Source organism: Chiloscyllium plagiosum, unplaced genomic scaffold (genome assembly GCF_037043375.1).
Source record: "Chiloscyllium plagiosum isolate Xiang-an unplaced genomic scaffold, Cpla_swu_hap1 HiC_scaffold_1, whole genome shotgun sequence".
Taxonomy (NCBI): domain Eukaryota; kingdom Metazoa; phylum Chordata; class Chondrichthyes; order Orectolobiformes; family Hemiscylliidae; genus Chiloscyllium; species Chiloscyllium plagiosum.
The window spans coordinates 36,964,444-36,986,112 of NW_028270139.1; the positions used below are offsets into that span (position 1 = coordinate 36,964,444).

The 21,669-nt window shown below is 39.3% G+C and overlaps 1 protein-coding gene across 6 annotated transcripts in view; it reads right to left on the reverse strand.

The window, feature by feature from the left end:
• The window catches only part of wdfy3 (WD repeat and FYVE domain containing 3), a 407,974-nt gene that overhangs the window by 274,122 nt on the left and 112,183 nt on the right, over positions 1–21,669 (reverse strand). For all 6 annotated transcript variants that reach the window (XM_087985817.1, XM_043696108.2, XM_043696088.2 and 3 more), the window contains 4 exons: positions 20,912–21,021; positions 16,768–16,929; positions 12,756–12,948; positions 521–707 (listed from right to left, as the gene is read on the reverse strand). In XM_087985817.1, coding sequence (XP_087841943.1) covers positions 521–707; positions 12,756–12,948; positions 16,768–16,929; positions 20,912–21,021 — 652 coding nt within the window. The remainder of the gene's footprint in view (positions 1–520; positions 708–12,755; positions 12,949–16,767; positions 16,930–20,911; positions 21,022–21,669) is intronic.

Below are 21,669 nucleotides of genomic sequence, written 5' to 3' on the forward strand. Positions count from 1 at the left end.
AGGAAATATCTTTTCCACATCTATTTTGTTCAGACCCATCAGGGTCTTGCACGTTTCAATCTAGTATTTAAAAAGTATTGAAACAGTATCACTTTTTAAATTCTACAGATGTGTTTAACTAAATCTAATAGACTGTATTCTCCCCTGTTATATGTGAAGTATGATTCCCAATCAGTATTCTCCACCTGTCGTTTCACGCTGAAACACTAATTCTTTTTATATTTATTTGAAAAAGGCAGATTTAACTTGAGAGAAGAAAATTAAATAAACCAATGCCCCCCTCAAATCTGTCATGCTACTTTTTCAGGAAGTCTTCATAATTAAATCTTGAATCAAAATTCATAAATGTTTCACTAGTAAAAAGCAGATGTGGCACTGTATAATCTCAAATGAAGTTATGACAACAGTGCTCACACTATACATTTACAGTTAAACAGATGTAGTGAACTTAAAACAATATACTAAACATAATTGAGGATAATGTTTGATCAAAAAAACAATAGTTATGCTGTGAACTTACCTGAGCAGAAGGTCACAAAGGAATTGATAACCTTGGCAGGACCTAAAATCATCTAAAAGAACTTGTGATATATCACTGGAGTCTTTAAGGAAACAGGAGAGTCCAGCAAACATTTCAACAATTTCTAGGGGTAAAAGATCTTCTGATTGCTGCATGTTCTGGATACAAGTGGCCACGCATTCTTTTTCTATAAAACAGATCAATATTAAAAAAAACATGGAAAGTTGCCATTCTGCATTCCCCCTATAATTTCTTTTCTAAGTGCTATACAGAGAAAAATATCAATCAGGTCCTTCAAGCAGTAGTAATCTAATTCAAATTAAAATATAAATCTCAGAATTAGAAAGCAAGTTGAATTGTGCCTCTATTTCTAATGCAGGAAATCCTGAAACATTTTCAAGCTAAGAGATTCATTTAAAAGCCAATAACAAAGGGACTATATTTGCAAGTTATCAGTGTTTTAGTAACTCAATGAATGTTGCTATTTTTCCCCAGGGTAGAGAATTTTCTTAAAATTAATGTTACCAGATATGCTTTTCTGCAAATATTAATAATTTTTTTAAAGCAAGATATGCTTTATTAACATCAGTAAAATTAGTAACTATCTTCCATTACAAGTTTAATTCAAATTACTTTCCAATTTACAAAGTAGCTATAAATTAAATTTTGGTTATGACAAGGGCACATACACTAAATTGCTTATATTACATATTAGCTATAGTTTTAAAAAGTGTCTTTATTTATAGTACAACTCATTCTAAACTGACTGCCACAGTTAAATGGAAGAATTCATATTTTCAGGAGTCATTTACTGTACAAGTCCAAAATGAACTCATGGTTGGGTAATTCAAAACGTGGATGCAGAATATCTAAGTAATTATATCTGGATAATATAGTGATATTGCAATGATTAATCCTGCTATATAATCATTAACATGTAAAAAGAATGAGCATTCAGTATCTGCAGCAACTGTTTTTTCCTGTCAATATAAAAACTAGAAAGGATGTAAAAACTTTGACTGCATAGAAAAGTTTTTGGAGAATGATTTCAGGGACGAGTTACGTAGACAAATTGGAGAAATTAGGAGTTGCTCTCCTTAGAGAATAGCAAACTGGGGGGACATTTGAGATGTTCATAATCATGGACAGGTTCAAACGGATCAGATAGAAGCTGTTTCCATTGGCTGAAGGGTTGAGAATCAGAGATGCCTCAGTCCAGTCTCTGATCCGTCTCCTAAATCTTTGAAAATAGGATAGCTCGTTGAGAAGACTTTTTTTTTAAATTTTGTAGGAATCAGTGACAAGACCAGAACAAACAGGCCATACCTAAAAGCGAGAAGGTGATAGTGACCCATCTGAGCAGCAGAGTGGCTTGCTGGGCCATTTCAGAGGGCAGTTAAAGGTCTCTAGATTACTAACTCCATATGATAACCACACAGTTATTGTTTCAAATGTTTAAAAAAAAGTATTCAGGATCCTTGAATTTATCAGTCAAAGCATCAAATACCAACATTAGGAAGTTATACTGAGCCTTAATCAATCACTAGTTAGATTATAGCTGCAGTAAGGTGACCAGTTCTGGACGCAAGAGTGGAGGAGGAGATGTCACAATGGTATCATCTCTGGACTAGCAACCTAGAGACCCAGGTATTATTCTGTGATCCCGGGTTCAAATCATAACATGGCAGTTGATGGAATTTAAATTCAATAAACATCGAGAATTCAAGTCTAAGAACGACACTGGCAATTATTATAAAAATGCAGCTAGTTCACTAATGCCTTTTAGCAAAAGAAATCTGCTGTGCTTGTGTGACTCCAGGCCTAAATGTGACTCAAGACCAGAGTCTAGATTAGAGTGGTGCTGGAAATGCACAGCAGGTCAGGCAGCATCTGAGGAGCAGGAAAATCAACGTTTCAGGCAAAAGCCCTTCATCAGGAATAGAGGCAGGGTACCTGCAGGGTGGAGAGATAAATGAGAGGGGGGTGGGGATGGGGGTGGGGAGAAAGTAGCATAGAGTACAATGGGTGAATGGGGGTGGGGATGGAGGTGATAGGTCAGAGGAGAGGGTGGAGTGGATAGGTGGGAAGGAAGATAGGGAGGTAGGACATGTCATAAGGGTGGTGCTGAGCTGGAAGGTTGGAGCTGGGGTGAGATGGGGGAAGGGGAAATGAGGAAACTGGTGAAGTCCACATTGATGCCATGAGGTTGAAGTGTTCAGAGGACCCGCAGTCGTGTTGCTGACTCTTAACTGCCTTCTGGGTAACTAGAGATAGGCAATAAATGCTGTCCTAGCTAGTAACACTCATTGTGTGAATAAATATGTATATTTTAAAAAACTACAGTTTTGGGACAGGAAATGCAAAGGGAATATGGAGATGAGAAAAAATTTCTTCACAGAAAGTGGTAAGCCTGTGAAATTCACCGCCACAAAAAGCAGTCAAAGCCAAAACATTGAATGCTTTCAAGGAGTTGGATATGATGCTTAGGGCTAAAGTAATCAAAGGAAATTAGGAAAAAGCAGTTACAGGATACTGAATTAAGTAAATCAAACAAAGAGCTGGAGATCGGAAACAAAACGTGGGAAAGAAACCTGAGCATATCCAGCAGCATCTGTGGAGGGAATAAGACCATAAGACATAGGAGCCGAAATTAAGCCTTTCGGTCCATCAAGTCTGCTCCGCCATACAATCATGGCTGATACGTTTCTCAACCACATTTTTTTCCCCGTAACCTTTGATCCCCTTGGCAATCAAGAACTTCTCAGTCTTAAATATACTCAATGATCTGGCCTCCACAGCGTTCTGTGGCAACAAACTCCATAGATTCACCATTCTCTGACTAAAGAAGTTTCTCCTTATCTCCGTTCTCAAGGGTCTTCGCTTTACTCTAAGGCTGTGCCCTTGAGTCCTCGTCTCTCCTGCTAATTTAAGCATCTTCCCAATATCTATTCTATCCAAGCCGTTCAGTATTCTGTAAGTTTCAATCAGAACCCCTCCTCATCCTTCTAAACGCCATCAAGTATAGTCCCAGAGTCCTCAAACGTTCCTCATATGTTAAGCCTTTCATTCCTGGATCATTCTCATCAACCTCCTCTGGAGCCATTCTAAGGCCAGGATATCCTTGTGCCCAAAATTGCGCTCACTTTAAATTTGGTCCAACCAGAGCTTTATAACGCCTCAGTAGTACATCCCTGTTTTTATATTCTAGTCCTCTTGAGATGACGTTGTATTTGCCTAACTACTGACTCAACCTGCAAGTTTACCTTAAGAGAAACCTGTACTAGAACTCCCAAGTCCGTTTGCTCTTCAGATTTCTAACTTCCTCCCCATTCTTCCTACCAAAGTGCATGACCTCACATTTCCTCACATTGTATTTCATCTGTCACTTCTCCTCCGACTCTCCTAACCTGTCTAAATCTTTCTACGGCCTCCCCATCTCCTTAATATTATCTGCCTCTCCATTTATTGTTGGATCATCTGCAAACTTTGCCAGAATGCCCTCAGTTTCTTCATCCAGATCATTAATGTATAAAGTGAAACGTTGTAGTCCCAATACAGTCTTGTGGAACACCATTTGTCACTGGCTACCATCCTGAGAAGAATCCTTTTATCCCCACTGTCTGCCTTCTGCCAGACAGCCAATCTTCTATCTAAGCCAGTACATTGCTGCACAGGAGACTACCTGGCCTGCTGTGTTTTTCCAGCACCACATTTTTCAACTCTGGTATTCCAGCATCTGCAATCCTCACTTTCTCCAAGTAAAATAAGGGCCAATGGTGTCATAGGCAAAGGCCTTCTGGATGTTCAGATAGACAACATCCATTAGCTTTCCTTGCTCTAGCCTTCTTGCTACCTCCTCAAAGAATTCTAAGATTTGTCAAGCATGACGTCCTCTAGATGAAACCATGCTGATGTGGCCCTATTTTACCGTGCACTTTCAAGTATTCAGATATCACATCCTTCACAATAGATTCCAAAATCTGACCAACAACTGAAATCAGGTTAATCAGCCAATAATTTCCTGCTTTTTGCCTTACTCCCTTCTTAAACAAGGGTTAAGGTGGTTAACATTTCAATTTCAGTGACCCTTCTTCATAACTAAAAGCAGTTGGGAAAAGGGGGTATGTGTTTGATGGCACGGAGGAGTGACATGAATAGATGGAGATGGTACCTTGAAAAGAGACAAAGTGAGACAGCAGGGGAGAGAATCAGACAGAACACCCAACATGAGAACGTCTGACTGAGAGCAACAGACCAATACAGAACGAGACCTAGAGGTGCGGGGATGATAATGAACTTGGAGGAAGATGTTCATGCTTTGAAACTGTTAATCTCAATGTTGCACATTAAAGCCTGTAAAGTACCTAGGTGAAACATGATACACAGCCTGCATTGAACTTTGCTGGAACACTGTAGCAGACTGAAGACTGAAATGTTGCCACAAGAACATGATAGTGTGTTAAAGTGGCAGGTAACCAGAAGCTCAGATCATTTTAACAGATAGAGCAGATTGCTCAGCAAAGTCGTCATCAGTTTGCATTTCATCTCCCTAGTGTAGAGGGGACAATAATGTAAGCAGCAAATCCTGCGGACTGAAAAATGTGTTGCTGGAAAAGCGCAGGTCAGGCAGCATCCAAGGAGCAGGAGAATTGACGTTTCGGGCATAAGTCCTTCTGTGGACTGGCTTGAAGAAAGTGCAAAATGTTGCTTGTGCAAAAACCTGGATAATGGGAGGGAGGTAATAAGTGGACAATTGCAATTGCATGGGAAGGTGCTGTATGAAGTGATATTGGCAATAGAGGAGAAGTGGACTAGGGTATCCTTAAGGGGAAAGGAGTGCGTTTATGGTGGTGGCATTCTGTTGGAGGTGGAGGTAATGGCAGCGGAGGCTGATGAGGTGGAAAGTGAGAACAAGGGAGGGAAGGGAAGGGAAAGGAAGGGATAAGGGTAGAGGTGTGGGAAATGGGTCAAATATGGCTGAGAGGAATGTGGTAGCAAGAAATCCATGGTTGAGGAAAAAGGTGCAAAGTGACATCATCAGAATAGATATGGCAGAGTAGAATGGAGTCCTAAAAAGAGCAGGGTGTGAGGATGTACAATCAAGGAACCATGGGAGATGGTGGGCTTGTTCTGGAAGCCAAGGTGTCATGGGAAGGGGAGGGAGGAGTCTGAGATGGACCAGATAAGTTGTCGAAAGGAAAGTATGAAGATTGGAAGCAAAATCGATTATGCTTTCCAATTTCAAAGGAGGGGGAAACAGCACTAAACATTTTATCAATGTACCAGAAAAGAAGGTATGGAGAGGAACCCAAGTAGGACTGCAACAAGGAACGTTCGACATATCTCGCAAAGAAATTGGAATAACTCAGGCCCATATGGATATTCAGAACAACACAGTGCTCTGAAAGAAGTGAGAAAACTTGGATGAGCAGCCACGATCATACCAAATGGTGAAACAGGCTTTAAAAAACTAAATGGCATATTCTTGCTTATAATTCCTATGTTTCGGAGAAATTAACCGGATAATAGCAATGCAAAATCTTCAGTTATGTGGAATGTCTAGAGAAAATGAGTTTGTTCTCCTAAATGCAAAGAAACCTCAGGGATTCAATAGAGCTGGTTAAAAGAGGAAAAGTTGCAATAGCTATGCAAATTGCAAGAGGATACAGATTTATGGGAATTGGCAAAGCAGCCAGAAGTAATATGAGAATTTATTTTTATATTGTGAATTATGACCTCAAATCCATCGAAAGGTTGGAGGACCAGAGTGGATTTTTAACAAGCAACTGGATAAATATTTAATATGGAAACAATTGCTTGGTTAGAAGGAAAAAGCAGATAGGGGAGTGTGGATAATTGGACAGCACATTCTGTATAGGTACAAAAGGCCGAAAAATATTCTTTTCAATGCTCTAACATGTTATGAAGTACAAGAGAGGAATCAAGTAACATCCCAGGAACAGGAGACATCAAGAAATAAATGGAAGGAGGAATACATGAGAATCACAAACAATAGAAAAGTGATCAGGGTAAGTTGTTGAAGCTGCAGGCGGATAAAGCCCAGGTCCTGATAGACCCTCATTATAACCTAGATTGGGGGAAGACGGTGCCATTAGTTTGGAAAATACCAAATTTAAGATTGTAAAAGAGGGATAAGAAAGGAAGTTAAAGATAATATAAAGAAAAGAACTAAGGGCACACTCTATTGCAAAGACCAATGGCAGGATTGAAGATTAGGAAAATGTTTAAAGACCAAAGGGTTATTAAAAGAAGCATGAAAGAAAAAGTCAATTATGCAAAAAAACTAACAAAATATAAAACAGATAGTAAGCACTTCTGTATGTCTATAAAAAGACAGACAGTAAGTAAACGTTAATCCATCAGAGGATGAGACTGGGGAATTCATAGTTGGGAACGCAAATAGCAGAGATACTAAATCAATAGTTTGCCTCAAGTTTTCACAGTTGAGGTCATAGTACCATCCCAATAGTAACAAATAATAGAGATTAGAGAAAGGCAGGAATGTAGGAAAATTATCACTACTAGAGAAAAGGTACTGAGCAAACTGTTGCCTAATGGCCCAGATCCTTGGGTCTTAATGCAAGTGGTAGCAGACATAGTGGCTCCACTGTACTAATATTCCAAAATTTCCTGGATGTGGGAAAGGTTTCAGTGGTTTCAAAAGTGCTAAAATAACCTCTTTATTCAACAAGGGAGGGAGGTAGAAATAGGCAGTACAGACCATTTAGTTGAATGTATCATTGGTAAATTGTTAAAATCCATTATTATGGAACTAGTAACAGGACACTTAGAAAGTCAAAACACAATCTTTGTGAGAAGATTTGTAGCTCGGGTGCTCGTTGTTGTGGTTCTATTCGCCAAGCTGGGAATTTGTGTTGCAGACATTTCGTCCTCTGTCTGGAACTGACAACCGGAAGCTGGAATTGACAACCGGAAGCAGCAGAGACAAACCACTATAAATGCCGGAGGAAACATCACAGAAGCGCTTCACAGGAGGCTCCCAAGCACTGAGGATGTCACCTATTCAGGGGACGAAACGCCTACAACACAAATTCCCAGCTCGGCAAACAGAACCACAACAAAACACAATCTATCAGAGTCATTACAGCTTTATGAAAGGTAAATTGTAGTGACTACTTTGCTAGAGCTCTTCGAAAATGCAACAAGCAAAGTGGATAATGTGGATCCTGTAAATGTATATCTGAACTCCCAGAAGATATTTAATAAGGTGTCATTCAAAAGGTTAATACACAAGGTAAGGTCACATGAAGATGGGGTAATTGATTAGCTTGGATAGAGGATTCGCTAACCAACACAAAGCAGAGAAGTGAGATAAATTAGTAACTTTGGATGGTAAGATGTTCAGCCCACGGGCCCCAACTATTTACAATCTAGATTCATTACTTGGACGTGGGGATAGAAGGTGCAATAGCCAAATTTCCAGATGATACTAAACTAGGTGGGGAAGTAGGTAGCAGTAAAATAGTATGAAAATGACAAATGAATATGGATATGTTAGATGAATGGGTCAAAATTTGGCAGGTGGAGTTTAGTGGATAAATGTGAGGTTAGCCATTTTGGTTGGAAGAATATAAAGGCAACTCATTAATTGAATGGGGAGAAATTTCAGAGTGCTTTGATGTAGAGGGATCTGGGTGTTCTCATGCACGAATTGCAAAAAGTTAGTAAGCAGTTATACCTCCACTAGGTAATAAGGAGGGCAAATAAAATTTTGGCATTTATTCTAAAGGAATATTATATAAAAGTCGGTTCATGTTGTTCTAACTGTGCAAGGCATTAGTGTAATTGCAGTAGCAGTTTTGGTCCCCTTACTGGAGGAAGAACGTAGTTGCGTCGCAGGCAGTTCAAAAACGATTCACTACATTTGATTCTAAAGGCGATGGGTTTGTTGTGTGTCCAGTTTAGGCCTGTACCCTGGAGTGTAGAAGAATGGGAGGCATTTGAGGTATACAAGTTGCTACAGGGACAAAGTAGACTTGGAAAGGATGTTTCCTCTTGTTAGAAAATCTAGAATAACAGATCATAGTTTTAGGATAAGGGGTAGCAGATTCAAAATATAGATGCGGAGAAACTACTTCTCTTAAAGGGTCCTGAGATCTGAGGAATTCCCTACTCCCAACTGCATTGGATGCCAGGACATTGAGTAAATTTAAAGAGGAAAAATGCAGATTTTTAAATTAGTCATGGTTGGAAGGTTATAGAAAGCAAGCAAGAAAGTGAAGTTGAGACCAAGATAAGATTAGCCACGATTGTACCAAAGAACTTGAGGGGCAGAATTGCTTACTCCTGCCCTTATTCAAAAAGGGAAGACAGAAAGCAGGAAACTAAAGACCAGTCAGCATAACATCTATCATAGGGAAAATGCCCAAAGCTACCATTAAAGTTATAGCAGGACACTTTGATACATTCAACGCGATAAAGCAGTTAGTATCATTTTGTAAACAGGAAATAAAGATTAACCAATCTGAGTTCTTTCAAAAGATATGCTGCTGATAAAGGGGAACTGGTGAATTCAGTGTACTTAAGTTTCCAGAAGGCATTTGATAGAAGGCCAGATCAGAGATTATGGAAAAAAAAACTCAATGTAGGGTGAAGCATATTGGTAAGAACAGAAGGTTGGCTGGCAAACAGAAAGCAGTGTGTCTGTGTAAATAGTTATTGTTCAGATTGGTTCAGCAACATGTAACAAATGGTGTGCCCTAAGGATCAGTGCTGGAACCTTGGCTGTTTACAATTTATATAAATGATTTAGAAGAAGAAACAAAAAAGGTACAGTTGCTAATTGGTCAACGACAGTAAGATATGTAGAAAAGTACAGTTGAAGAGAAACAAAGGCATTGCCAAACGATGTAGGTAAATTAAGTGAGTGGCCAAAGATGTGACAAGTGGAGGTATAATGTGGTAGAATGTGAAGTTGCCTATTTTTGGCCAGAAGAATAAAGAAAATCATGTTATCAAAATGGTATGAGATTCCAGAGCTTCAAGATGTAGATGAATCTGTGTCCCCTTATGCCTGAAACACAAAAAGCTACTATGTAGCAATAGAAAGTAATTAAGAAAGTTAACAATGTTATCATTTCTTGTAAGGGGAACGGAATATAACGGTAGGAAGGTTCTACTTCATTGCACAGGGCACTGGTAAGGCTGCATCTGGAGTACTGTGCTGTAATGTCATCTTATTTAACGAAAGACATAAATGCACTGGAGGCAGCTCAGAGAAGGTTGACTAAACTAAAACCTGAGATGGGCAGGCTGACCTACGAGGAAAGACTGGACAACCAACTTGTACCAGCTGGAGTTAGAAGAGGAAGAAGCTACTTCAATGAAACACAAAATCCTGAGGGGTCCTGACAATGTAGATGGGCAGTGAATGTTTCCTCTTAGGGAAGAATAGAGAACTAGGGGTCACATTTAAAAAAAGACTTTTTCTCCCAGAGGGTTGCAAGTCTTTAGAACTCTCATCCTGCCAAGAGGATAGAAGAGGACCTTGAATTTTATTTTTAAAAGGTAGAGTTAGATAGATCTTTGAGGAGAAAGTGAGGTCTGCAGATGCTGGAGATCAGAGCTGAAAATGTGTTGCTGGAAAAGCGCAGGTCAGGCAGCATCCAGGGAACAGGAGAATCGACGTTTCGGGCATAAGCCCTTCTTCTTGATGCTGCCTGACCTGCTGCGCTTTTCCAGCAACACATTTTCAGCTTAGATAGATTCTTGTTGAACAAGGTTGAAAATATATCAGGAATCAGCAAGATTATGGATTTGACGTTAAAAACAGGTCAGCTGTGATCTTACTGAATGGTGAAGCAAGCTTGAGCTGAATACTTCTGCACCACAAGTCTCGAAGAATTCCAGACGACAAATGTAGTCAGTATTACCTGAAGACTAAATTTCTTATGTTTGCCAAGCTATTCAAAAACAATATTTTATGCTAACTTTTAAGTTAAACATTTAATATCTATTGCAGCAAAGAATAGTTCAAGATAATCAGGAGAGGATCAAATATGAAGGTAGGCTAGCCAGTAATATTAGAAATGATAGTAAAAGTTTCTTTCAATACATAAGAAACAAACGACAGGCAAAAGTAGACATTGGGCCACTTCAAACTGATGCTGGAAGGCTAGTGATGGGAGATAAGGAAATGGCTGGAGAACTTAAGTACTTTGCGTCAGTCTTCACAGTGGAAGACATGAATAATATCCCAACAATTAAAGAGAGTCTGGGGGCCGAGTTGAGTATGGTTGCCATTACAAAACAGCAAGTGCTAGAAAAGCTACAAGGTCTGAAAAATTGACAAATCTCCTGGCCCCAATGGGCTACATCCTAGAGGTCTGAGGGAGGTGGCTGAGGAAATAGTGGAGGCGTTGGTTGAGATCTTTCAAAAGTCACTGGAGTCAGGGAAAGTCCCGGAAGATCGCTATTGTAACCCTCTTGTTCAAGAAAGGATCAAGATAAAAGATGGAGAATTACAGGCCAATTAGCCTAACCTCAGTTGTTGGTAAAATTCTAGAATCCATCATGAAGGATGAGGTTTCTAAATTCTTGGAAGTGCAGGGTCGGATTAGAACAAGTCAACATGAATTTAGTAAGGGGAGGTCGTGCCTGACAAACCTGTTAGAATTCTTTGAAGAGGTGACAAGTAGGTTAGACCAGGGAAACCCAGTGGATGTGGTTTATCTAGACTTCCAAAAGGCCTTTGGTAAGGTGCCACACGGGAGGCTGCTGAGTAAGGTGAGGGCCCATGGTGTTCAAGGTGAGCTACTGGTATGGATTGAGGATTGGCTGTCTGACAGAAGGCAGACAGTTGGGATAAAAGGTTCTTTTTCGGAATGGCAGCCAGTGACAAGCGGTATCCCGCAGGGTTCAGTGTTGGGGCCGCAGCTGTTCACATTATATATTAATGATCTGGATGAAGAGATTGGGGGCATTCTAGCAAAGTTTGCCGATGATACGAAGTTAGGTGGACAGGCAGGTAATACTGAGGAAGGGGGGAGGCTGCAGAAGGATCGAGACAGTTTGGGAGAGTGGTCCAGGAAATAGCTGATGAAATTCAACGCAAGCAAATGTGAGGTTTTGCACTTTGGAAAAAAGAATACAAGCATGGACTACTTTCTAAACGGTGAGAAAATTCATAAAACCAAAGTACAAAGGGATCTGGGAGTGCTAATCGAGGATTCTCTAAAAGTAAACATGCAGGTTGAATCAGTGATTAAGAAAGCGAATGCAATGTTGTCATTTATCTCAAGAGGGTTGGAATATAAAAGCAGTGATATGCTACTGAGCCTTTATAAAGCTCTGGTTAGGCCCCACTTGGAGTACTGTGTCCAGTTTTGGGCCCCACACCTCAGGAGCACTGGCACTGGAGTATGTCTAGCGGAGATTCACACGGATGATCCCTAGAATGGCAGGTCTAACATACGAGGAACGGTTGAGGATCCTGGGATTGTATTCATTAGAGTTTAGAAGGTTAAGGGGAAATCTAATAGAAACTTACAAGATAATACATGGCTTGGAAAGGGTGGATGCTAAGAAATTGTTTCCATTAGGCGAGGAGACTAGGACCCGTGGGCACAGCCTTAGAATTAGAGGGGGTAAATTCAGAACAGAAATGTGGAGACATTTCTTCAGCCAGAGAGTGGTGGGCCTGTGGAATTCATTGCCATGGAGTGCAGTGGAGGCCGGGATGCTAAATGGCTTCAAGGCACACATTGATACATTCTTGATGTCACAAGGCTACGGGGAGAATGCTGGTAAGTGGAGTTGAAATGCCCATCAGCCATGATTAAATGGCGGAGTGGACTCGATGGGCCGAATGGCCTTACTTCCACTCCTATGTCTCATGGTCTTATAATCTAACAGTAAGCACAATTCTCAGGAAGAATTAGCAATAGGAGCGTAAAGGAGGAAATTAAAGACTTTTCTTATGCACATGGTCGTCCAAAATGGAAAGTATTTCAAGCAACAACTGAAACTTAGTAAATTATAATATTTAAGAAAAAGATCAGTTAACAGTCAATGAGAAAAAGCAATGGAATAAAAATGGAATAAAATTAACATAAACAGCTCTAAATGGCTGGTGGCACTAGCATGTTAAATGGCTTTCTTCTGAAAATTTTAAAAGACTTTTGACAGTCAAAACTCTTGCTGTCAGCAGAAAAGCAATCGCAATGTATAACATAAGGAAGTTGCAAGTACCTACCATGTATATACTTGACAACATTGAGACTGAGTCCATGGCGAGATATGGTCATTAGTACTTCTCCTGCACTTTTTCTCCAGAGGATATTATGTGGAGGACACCAAGAGGTTATAGCACTGAACAGAAGCTGGAGGTCATCTTTCTGGGCTAGCTCTTCTGCTGGTGACACATACTTGCAAAGTTTCACCAAAATCTAACAGTAAAAAATAAGTTACAAACTAAATGTCAAATTAGTGGCCATTTAAAGTCATACAGCACAGAAACAGACCCTTCAGTCCAATTTCGGTCTGTGCCGACCAGACATCCCAATCTGACATATTCCCATTGAATAGCATTTGGCCCATATCCCTGTTCCTATTCATACAGCCATCCAGATACCTTTTAAACATTGTAATTACACCTGTTTCCACACTTTCTCTGGCAGCTCGGTCCATAACGCACCACCCTCTGCGTGAAAAAGTTACCCCTTCATTCCTTTTTAAATTTTCCCCTGCTCAGCTGAAACCAATGCCCTCACTTTTGGAGTCTTCCCTACTCACCCCCCACCCTACACACAGGAAAAAGACCTTGATCACTGACACTATCTATGCCCCTCATGATTTTCTAAACCTCTGGGTCACCCTACAGCCTCCAACATTCCAGGGAAAAAAGCCCGTGTCAATTCAGCCTCTCCCTTACAACTGAAACCCTTCAGTCCCAGCAACATCCTTGTAAATCTTTTCAGCATCCTCTCAGGTTTAACAAGTTTCCTAGAAAAGGGTTACCAGAAATGTACACAGTATTCTAAAAATATTATAAAATTGAATTTTATATAATGTTGGTCATTGTCAACCTTCATACAACTGTTAACCTTTCAGAACAATTGCTTTATGAATGCTGAAAAGCTGAGTAATTCAGCAATCATCAAATCATCACTCACAATCATGGGATTTTTTTTAATTATACCTTTATTCAAGTCGTACCACAGTCATTAATAAAACACAATTTGCTTATTACTTCAATAATTAGCAGCACTCATTTTGGACTAAGGTTGATAGGTTTGACCAAAACACAAACTAACTGATTTAGTGAGATCTGAGATGAAAATCGAGCCAGCAGTGCCTTCTTTCAGTCATAATTGTTCCCCAGATACCTTTGAAGTTATAAGCAGATCCAATATCTGGCAGTTTTTTGATTCTATCAATGCAGGAATTATTCAGTTAACAAAAAATGCTATTCTACATTATTTTGTACAGGAGAAACACCTGGAAATGTAGCACATTGATGAGTGCTAGCTCTTCAAACTTTCCCAAGAAATTGAGGCATTCAAGAGAGAAGTTGATGATTATTTGCATAGAAATAGTGTGCAAGACTATGAAGAAAAAGCAGGAGATTGTCACTGGTAATGCTGCTTGAAGAACTGCTGCAAATACAAATATTGTTTGAACACGATTTAAACTTTCTACACGATTCTGTGGAAAAATAAACAGTTTCACTTAAGGTGCAAAACTGGACTGCGCTGGTGGTGGTGTGGAAATGGTTAGTACTGCTACTTCCACCTCTGACTGAGATTCACTTCGACACCAGAATGATGGTATAAATCTTTCTCAAATATAGATTGATGATAATTTTTGGTGGTTCCAAAGCTTTCTGAAAAGTTGGCTGACCTTTGTTGGGTTCATAAATAGGTGCATTTAAAGTTTAAGGGGAGAAACCAATTTACACATCACTATCCAAAACAATAGAAAATTCTCAGATGATTTTGAGATATTAGAACCAGTGTAATCATCACATTTTCTATCTTTGATTCATGTCAATCCATTTAGCTTCCCTAATACAACGTTAGAAAAATTAGAGCATGACATCGTGTTTAGCACGGAAATGCATTTAAAATAGATAAAGCACATGGTAATCTTGCGATTCTCATGCTTATTTCTAACTGGTATCCTATTGGATCCTGAGATGCATTTCAACCTCGAATTTGTGCCATCACTAAGACAACCAATTTCCACCTCTAACATCCACCAAATGACCATCCTCAGCTTATCTGCTACTGAAAATCACATTGGTGCTTTTGTCAACTCCAGATTTAAATACATTGCACTTCTGGCTGGTCTCCTACTTTCTAGCCTCCATAAAGTTGAGGATATTCAAAACTCTGTTGCTCCTCTCAACTTACAGCATGTAGTACTCCTCCATCACCCCTGTTCCATTGACCTCTGTTCGCTCATGGCTAAGCTATCTTAATTTTACAATTCTCATGTTTGTTTGAAGTCCCTCCATTGTCTTGCCCCTATGTTGATGCAATAACCTGCAACCCAGACTCAAACATATCCTTCTAATTTGGGCCTCTTGTACATTCCCTTTCATAATTGCTCTACCGTTCATAGCTATGCTTTCAGTTACCTTAGCCCCAAGCTCTGAAATTCCTTTATGCCTTTTTATATCTCTATCTTGTATTTTAATCTTTAATTCATTGCAGTCCTCCTTTATGCTGGCTTTTCTAATGGTTGAGCAGGAAACTCAACCATCCACAAAATTCAACCCAATCTTCCTTTATGCAGCTCAGAACCAAACTTTGTTTCATTACACTTCTATGAAGTGTCTTGGGAGGTCTCATTGTGTTGATTATGCCACATAAGTCAGTCAGTCATTATTGTGGTGCGACCATCACTTAAGAATCAAAAACGCAATATTGAAAAGCTCGGAATCGGAAATAAAAACAAATTGCTGCAGGAACTTAACAGATCTGGCAGCAGTTATGAAGAGAGAAATAGAATTATGTTGCAAGTTGAACATGACCTTTCTTTTAAAACAAAATCAATTAAAGAATACTGTTCAACTTAGATCAGACTGTTAATGACCTCCACAACTGAAGTTGAATAGAGGTAATAGTTTGTGTTAGTCTGTAAGCAATACATCTCAAAATCTAATGTATGAATTTCAACAAAACTTTGTACACAGAGCAGAACCCCAGGAAACTTTTTGGCAAATTTGTAGAAATGGATCCTGAAATTCTTAAAAAACCTCAGGGTGAAACAACCTTTTCTATAATGACAATTGTAGGTTGTCTTAGGGTCCTAGAGGTGGACCTTACAGTCCAACTCATCCGTGCTGACTAGATATCCTAGATTAATTTAGTCCCATTTGCCAGCATTTGACCTCTAAACTTTCCCTATTCAACCCTTCCAGATGCTTTTTAAATATTGTAATTGTAGTAGACTCGACCACTTCCTCCTGGCAGCTCATTCAATACACGCACCAACTCTGCGTGAAGAAGTTGTCCCTTAGGTCCCTTTTATATCTTTCCACACTCACTTTAAATCTATGCCTCTGGTTTTGTGCTCTGCTATCCTGGGAAAAAGACCTTGGTTATGCTCCTTATGATTTTATAAACTTCTATAAAAAGGTCACCCCTCGACCTCAGGTGCTCCAGGGAAAATACCCAGAGCTCATCCAGCCTCTCCCTACAACTCAAACCCTCCAACCCCAGCAACATTCTTGTAGATCTTTTCTGAACTCTTTCAAGTTTCACAACATCCTTCCTGTAGCAGGATACCAGAATAGAACACAGTATTCCAAAAGTGCCCTCCCCAACGTCCTGTACAGCCTCAACATGGTCTCCCAACTCATTTTATTTAAAGAATGAGAATGCTATGGATTGCCTCAGCTGCTGTGGATAAGTTTGCTGTCAAAGTGTAAGCAGAGGTTTCAGAGCAGGCTGTTGAATGTGGATTGGCCTGAAGCCTTCTCCGAGATGGAACGTCCTAATGAAAAGATTTCTCTTTTGAGATGAGTAGTAAAAAGCAATCAGGCAGAGAAAAAAAAATCTATGAAGAGCTGCGTAATTGTAATAGCACTGAGTTAGCATGGTGTGAGCAGATCAATTCCCTCCTGTGAGCGCCTCTTAATTTGTTAAGTACAGAGCTGATGGATAGCTAGCTTAGCAATGGGTGAAACCATTTACAGTGACTATGTCATGACGGAGTATCGGGAAAAATGCTAAGTAGATTCAAACACAATCATTTTTCACCTGTACAAACACCTTCTGCAACAGTGCCCGCCGTTCACTAAGTGGTAAATCTGTCTGTGCCCCTCCAGGTGCATCAGGCACATGTGGGAGATCGAAGAATAGATAGAGGCATTTAACCAGAGTGGAAGGCAAAGACATTGTAGTCATATAGTCCACAGTCTTCTGTTATTAATGAAACAAAAAAAAAGATTTTTAATTCACATTTAATAACATTGTGATCTGGCAAAAAATCAAACACCTCAAAACGTAATTATAAGCAATAAAACTAAAAGTACTCAACCAAGTCATAGGTCTAAGGTCTCATCCACTTAATTCATTCAAAGGAGCCTGTTCGTTCATTAGTATCACATGGGTCAAACAGATAGTATTCCATTTTAAAGAGAAGAACAACTAAATTGGACTGAACATGAATGAATTATCTCTTGCTGGTCACCCACTGGATGTGGTTCTCATTCAACAACCCATCTAATGCAAAAATCTTTTTTTAAAAATTAAAGCTCATACTTTGTAATTGATAACTTCTCCACTGGAGCTTCTATCTATGCCTCACTTCCAAGGTTAGTTTCTGACAACAGATTTCTGGCACTAATCATGGTCTCTCAACATCTACCTCTTTCGCATGAAGGCAACTTTATTGCAAATTATACCTCCAACACAACCACCCCTTTCCAGCTAAAAACACTGAAAAACATGCTGATTTTGAAATAAAAAATTCCCATTTTAGGAAAACTATTATTTCTATTATATATTAAGTATATATTAGAAAAGATTCCGCTTGTCATTTGATTTGCTCTTTGGTTGGGGAAGTATCCTCCCTTCAGTCAAGCAATTCATTCAAATAAAGTTAACAATATGGAAAAAAAACAACCAAATTCTATTTTTCTCCAACTCAACTACCTTTCTTGATTTTCATAATTTTGTTTGTGGTATTTAAAGTAGAACTAAATTAATAGATGGCTGGCCAAGGGACAGAAAACAAAAATATTTAGTTAATGGACATTTTGCAGAATTGGCAAGATGTGAAAAATGCTTTGTACCAGGACTTAACCACTTGTTTGTTTTCAAAACAAAAATCGTTACTTGGAATCCCTCACCAACATCCATAGCCCCTCTCTCACCACCCCAAATCCTTAATCCTGGTCTTACATTTAATGCCAATTTGTATAAAATTCAGAATCTCAGTTGCCTTTTCATTTCCCCTTTCATTTTTAAAGAAATGTGCAGTTTCAGCCCTCGATATCTTTATGCCTACTTTGTTAGGAATTCAATCAATTAGGGTATATTTTCATTGATACCTCTTCAACCATAATAGCAAGATGTGGAGGTGCTGGTGTTGAACTGTTAGACAAAGTCATAAGTCACTCGACACCAGGTCACAGTCCAACAGGTTTATTTGAAATCACTAGCTTCGTCAGCTGAATTCTGAGTTTCTATAAGAAATCTATAGTGTCGCAATAGAAATGCAAGGGAGTTCCTTGTAGAATGGGTTTCAAGATGCCATCAACATAGACAAAGGTTCTCATACAGGATTCCATTGCCTGAAACAAGGTGTATTGGCTTTCTTCTGAAGGCAGTAGTAGTCTCCTATGCAAGAAGTACGTGGGATGAGAGCACATAAGGTACTCTGAAGGTCTGGCTAAAAGGTCTTGATCAGTCTGCTGAGTTGTCGGGTGTGTTCTTTGGTTTGATCGGCAGGTAATTATCTATAGTGTTCCTGGTTGTTCAATTTCAGTATGCTTCTTTGCGGTAGTCCGTTATTTATATTCTGCATGACGATGGCTCCTCCTTTGTCTGATGGCTTGATGACCATGTTTCAGTTGGTCTTGAAGGAATGAAGGAGTTGCCTTTTGCTTGTGAGATGTTCTGGGCTATCTTATGAGCGTGGCTGACAAATCTGGTGCTGATGCCAGTTGAAGCATACATATCGGGCCTAGAGCAGCAACCTTCCAGAGGGGTCCAATTCGACTCTTTCTTCTTTGGTTGCTATACTGTGGATCTCCGTGCGAACTGTTCCAGTTCACCAGTTGTCTCATTGGGCTTACTGCTGACATCTTGGGGTTTGTGGAAGAATTACTGGAGCCTCATTTGCCTGATGAATTCCTCAGTGTCTGCTGCGAAACCAACGGGATCAGTTTTGGTATTGGGGCAGAAATTGAGACCTCAGCTAAGAACTTCTATTTTGTCTGGTTGAAGGGCGAGGTCAGACAAGTTGATGGGCTTCCCTCTGGAGGTACCAGTTTCACCGTGGTACAGGGAGCGGCTTAGTTACTACTGTTGGTGATGTTGAGCTTCTTAAGTTTCCTGTTCTTAATGTGCATGTAGGTGCTGTAGTTCCGTTGCATTGTCTCATAGTTGGGGTCTAAGCACAGGCTGAGAAAATGCACTCTTTCTCACTTCACCCGACGAAGGAGCAGCACTCCAAATGCTTGCAATTTCAAATAAACCTATTGGATTATCTGGTATCATGAGACTTCCGACTTTGACCAGCATTGCATGATGTCATTCCCATCGCATTCATCTATAAATCATTCCTACAAATGGAAAGTAGTTGCCCTGCGTGCACAATTGCCCCTGCACAGAATCACGAATGAATTATCAACCAATTTCGCAGCCTGCCCTGCCACATTCAGTGATTATACACATACCTCAGATCTCTCTGCTCCTGCATTTCTTTTACTATTGTACCCTTTATTTCATATTGTTTCTCTTCATCCTTCTTGTCAAAATGCATCATTTCACACCTCTCCACATCAAATTTCAGCTGTCAAAGGTCAGCCCATTTCAGTCTTTATCCTCTTAAGGTTTACACCATTCTCACTTTCAAACCTCAGGTCTTCAATCTGATATTACATATCTGTGAAACACTGAGTGCAATTAACTTTTGTTTTACTGTTAATTCCCACCACTTCACAAAAAAAAACATAGAAAATAGGGGCACAAGTAACCCATTCGGCCCTTCAAGCCTACTCCTCTAATCATGCTGATCATGGCTAATATGTTCAATAGCATATTAATGCTTTCCCCCATATCTGTTGATCTCTTAAGCCCTAAATGGTATATCCACTTTCTTCTTGAAATCATATTATGTTTTGGCCTCAATTGCTCTGTGGTAGGAAATTCCACAGGCTCAGCATTATGGGTAAGAAATTACTCTTCATCTCAGTCTGTAACTTTAGATTGTGACCCCTGGTTCTGGACCTCCCCGGCATCAAGAATATTCTTTCAGCACTACTCTTGCAGTGTATCACTAAAGTTCCCTATTGTCTCCAGACATCAGAACTACCAAAGCTGCCTTGGTGCAGGTCTATTTCTTCAATATCCATTCAACCCAGGCCCAACTCTGACTCCAGATTGTAATTTTGAAGATGGGTTGTACACTAAGATTACACATCAATATGATTGCAAAACCTTCCCTTTCTGATTAGGACAACAATCCATGCATGAAGTCTGTTAAGAAAGTTCAGCTTGGGGAAAAAAAAACACCTTCGTAATAATTCACAAATCACTGCTATTGTAGTTTTAATTCAGTGCAATGTGATACAGATTTAGCTCAAAACAAATGTGCTTTTCACGAATTAAAAAAAAAAGTAACTCACTCAGATGAAAATAAAAATTCAAGACAGGTGACAGAGAATAAATTTAAAACAATGAGGCATAAAGAATTAAAGATTAATGGACAGCAAAGTTCCCACTAAGTTTTGCTGGAGTGTGGCAGCTCAGCACCCTCAAAGACACCATGCAAGCAATGGTGTGAGAATGCATACATCCTCACTTAAAAAAAAATGGACCGTAACTTGAAAGAATTGATTGAACACAACAAAATTTAAAGAGAACAGCAGTAGAAAGACAATTACAAGATAAGATGCTGTTTCCCATTTTGTCTCAGCATTAAGTTAGAGATCTCAGTATAAAAACAAAACTTAACTCAGAGTAAAACAATATAACATGAAGTGATATTTTGTAATTCAGCTTCAAAATAATGGAATTGCAAATACCTATCAAGCAAACCATAATACTGTACACGTTCAGGAGTTAGCAAACAATGAATACAATTTTGTAGGATTCGTACTTAATTGAAACACCTTGAAGACCTAGCCATGCTAGCTAATACACCAAGCATGCCTAAGGTTTCGTTTCAACTAACCTGCCCAGAAGATGCAAGTAAGTTGATTGTAGTGAGAAGCATCCAGCCTCTGCTTGATTCTTCACTTTGATTAATCTCCAGAAATTGAACAATGGCACGACTAGCTGCCTCTGTTGACAGAAGAAAATCATAAATAGACATACTGTGGCAAGGAACATATTAAAAACTGGATACAGGATGACCCAACAGTTTGATAATTACACTGACAAAATGATTTATACTGTCAAAAACACCACAAATACAAATTCTAGAAATAAAACACCACATTTATACAGTGCTTTGCTGTACACAGACTTAGACAAATTAACTGCAGCACAAGATTTTAAAGTAACATAAGGATAAAAATATTGAACCTTTATGGGAAAGAATAAATAGTGAAGTATTTTGTTGTTCTATTGCAGTACAGCATTGAACAGAGAGCAGCATAAAACCAGTGTACTGACATCACAACTAAATTTTCTGGAAGGTACAATGACAGTGGTATGCTCACATATTTGATGTGGTTATGACAAACAAAATGCACACCAGAAACCTATATGCCTTTTCATTTTCCAATAGGAAAATATTTAAATGAAATGTCAAAACCTAAGTGTCACTGATCTGCATTATTGTCTGACAGATGCAGGTATGGAGTCACAATTTCTGAGGTGGTAACTTAATTTGGAAACATAAATGGATAAACTCTAGCAGATTCTATCAAACTCCCAAAAGGAAAGAAAATCTCAAAGAATAGCTCCTCAAAAGTTGTTAGATAGCAA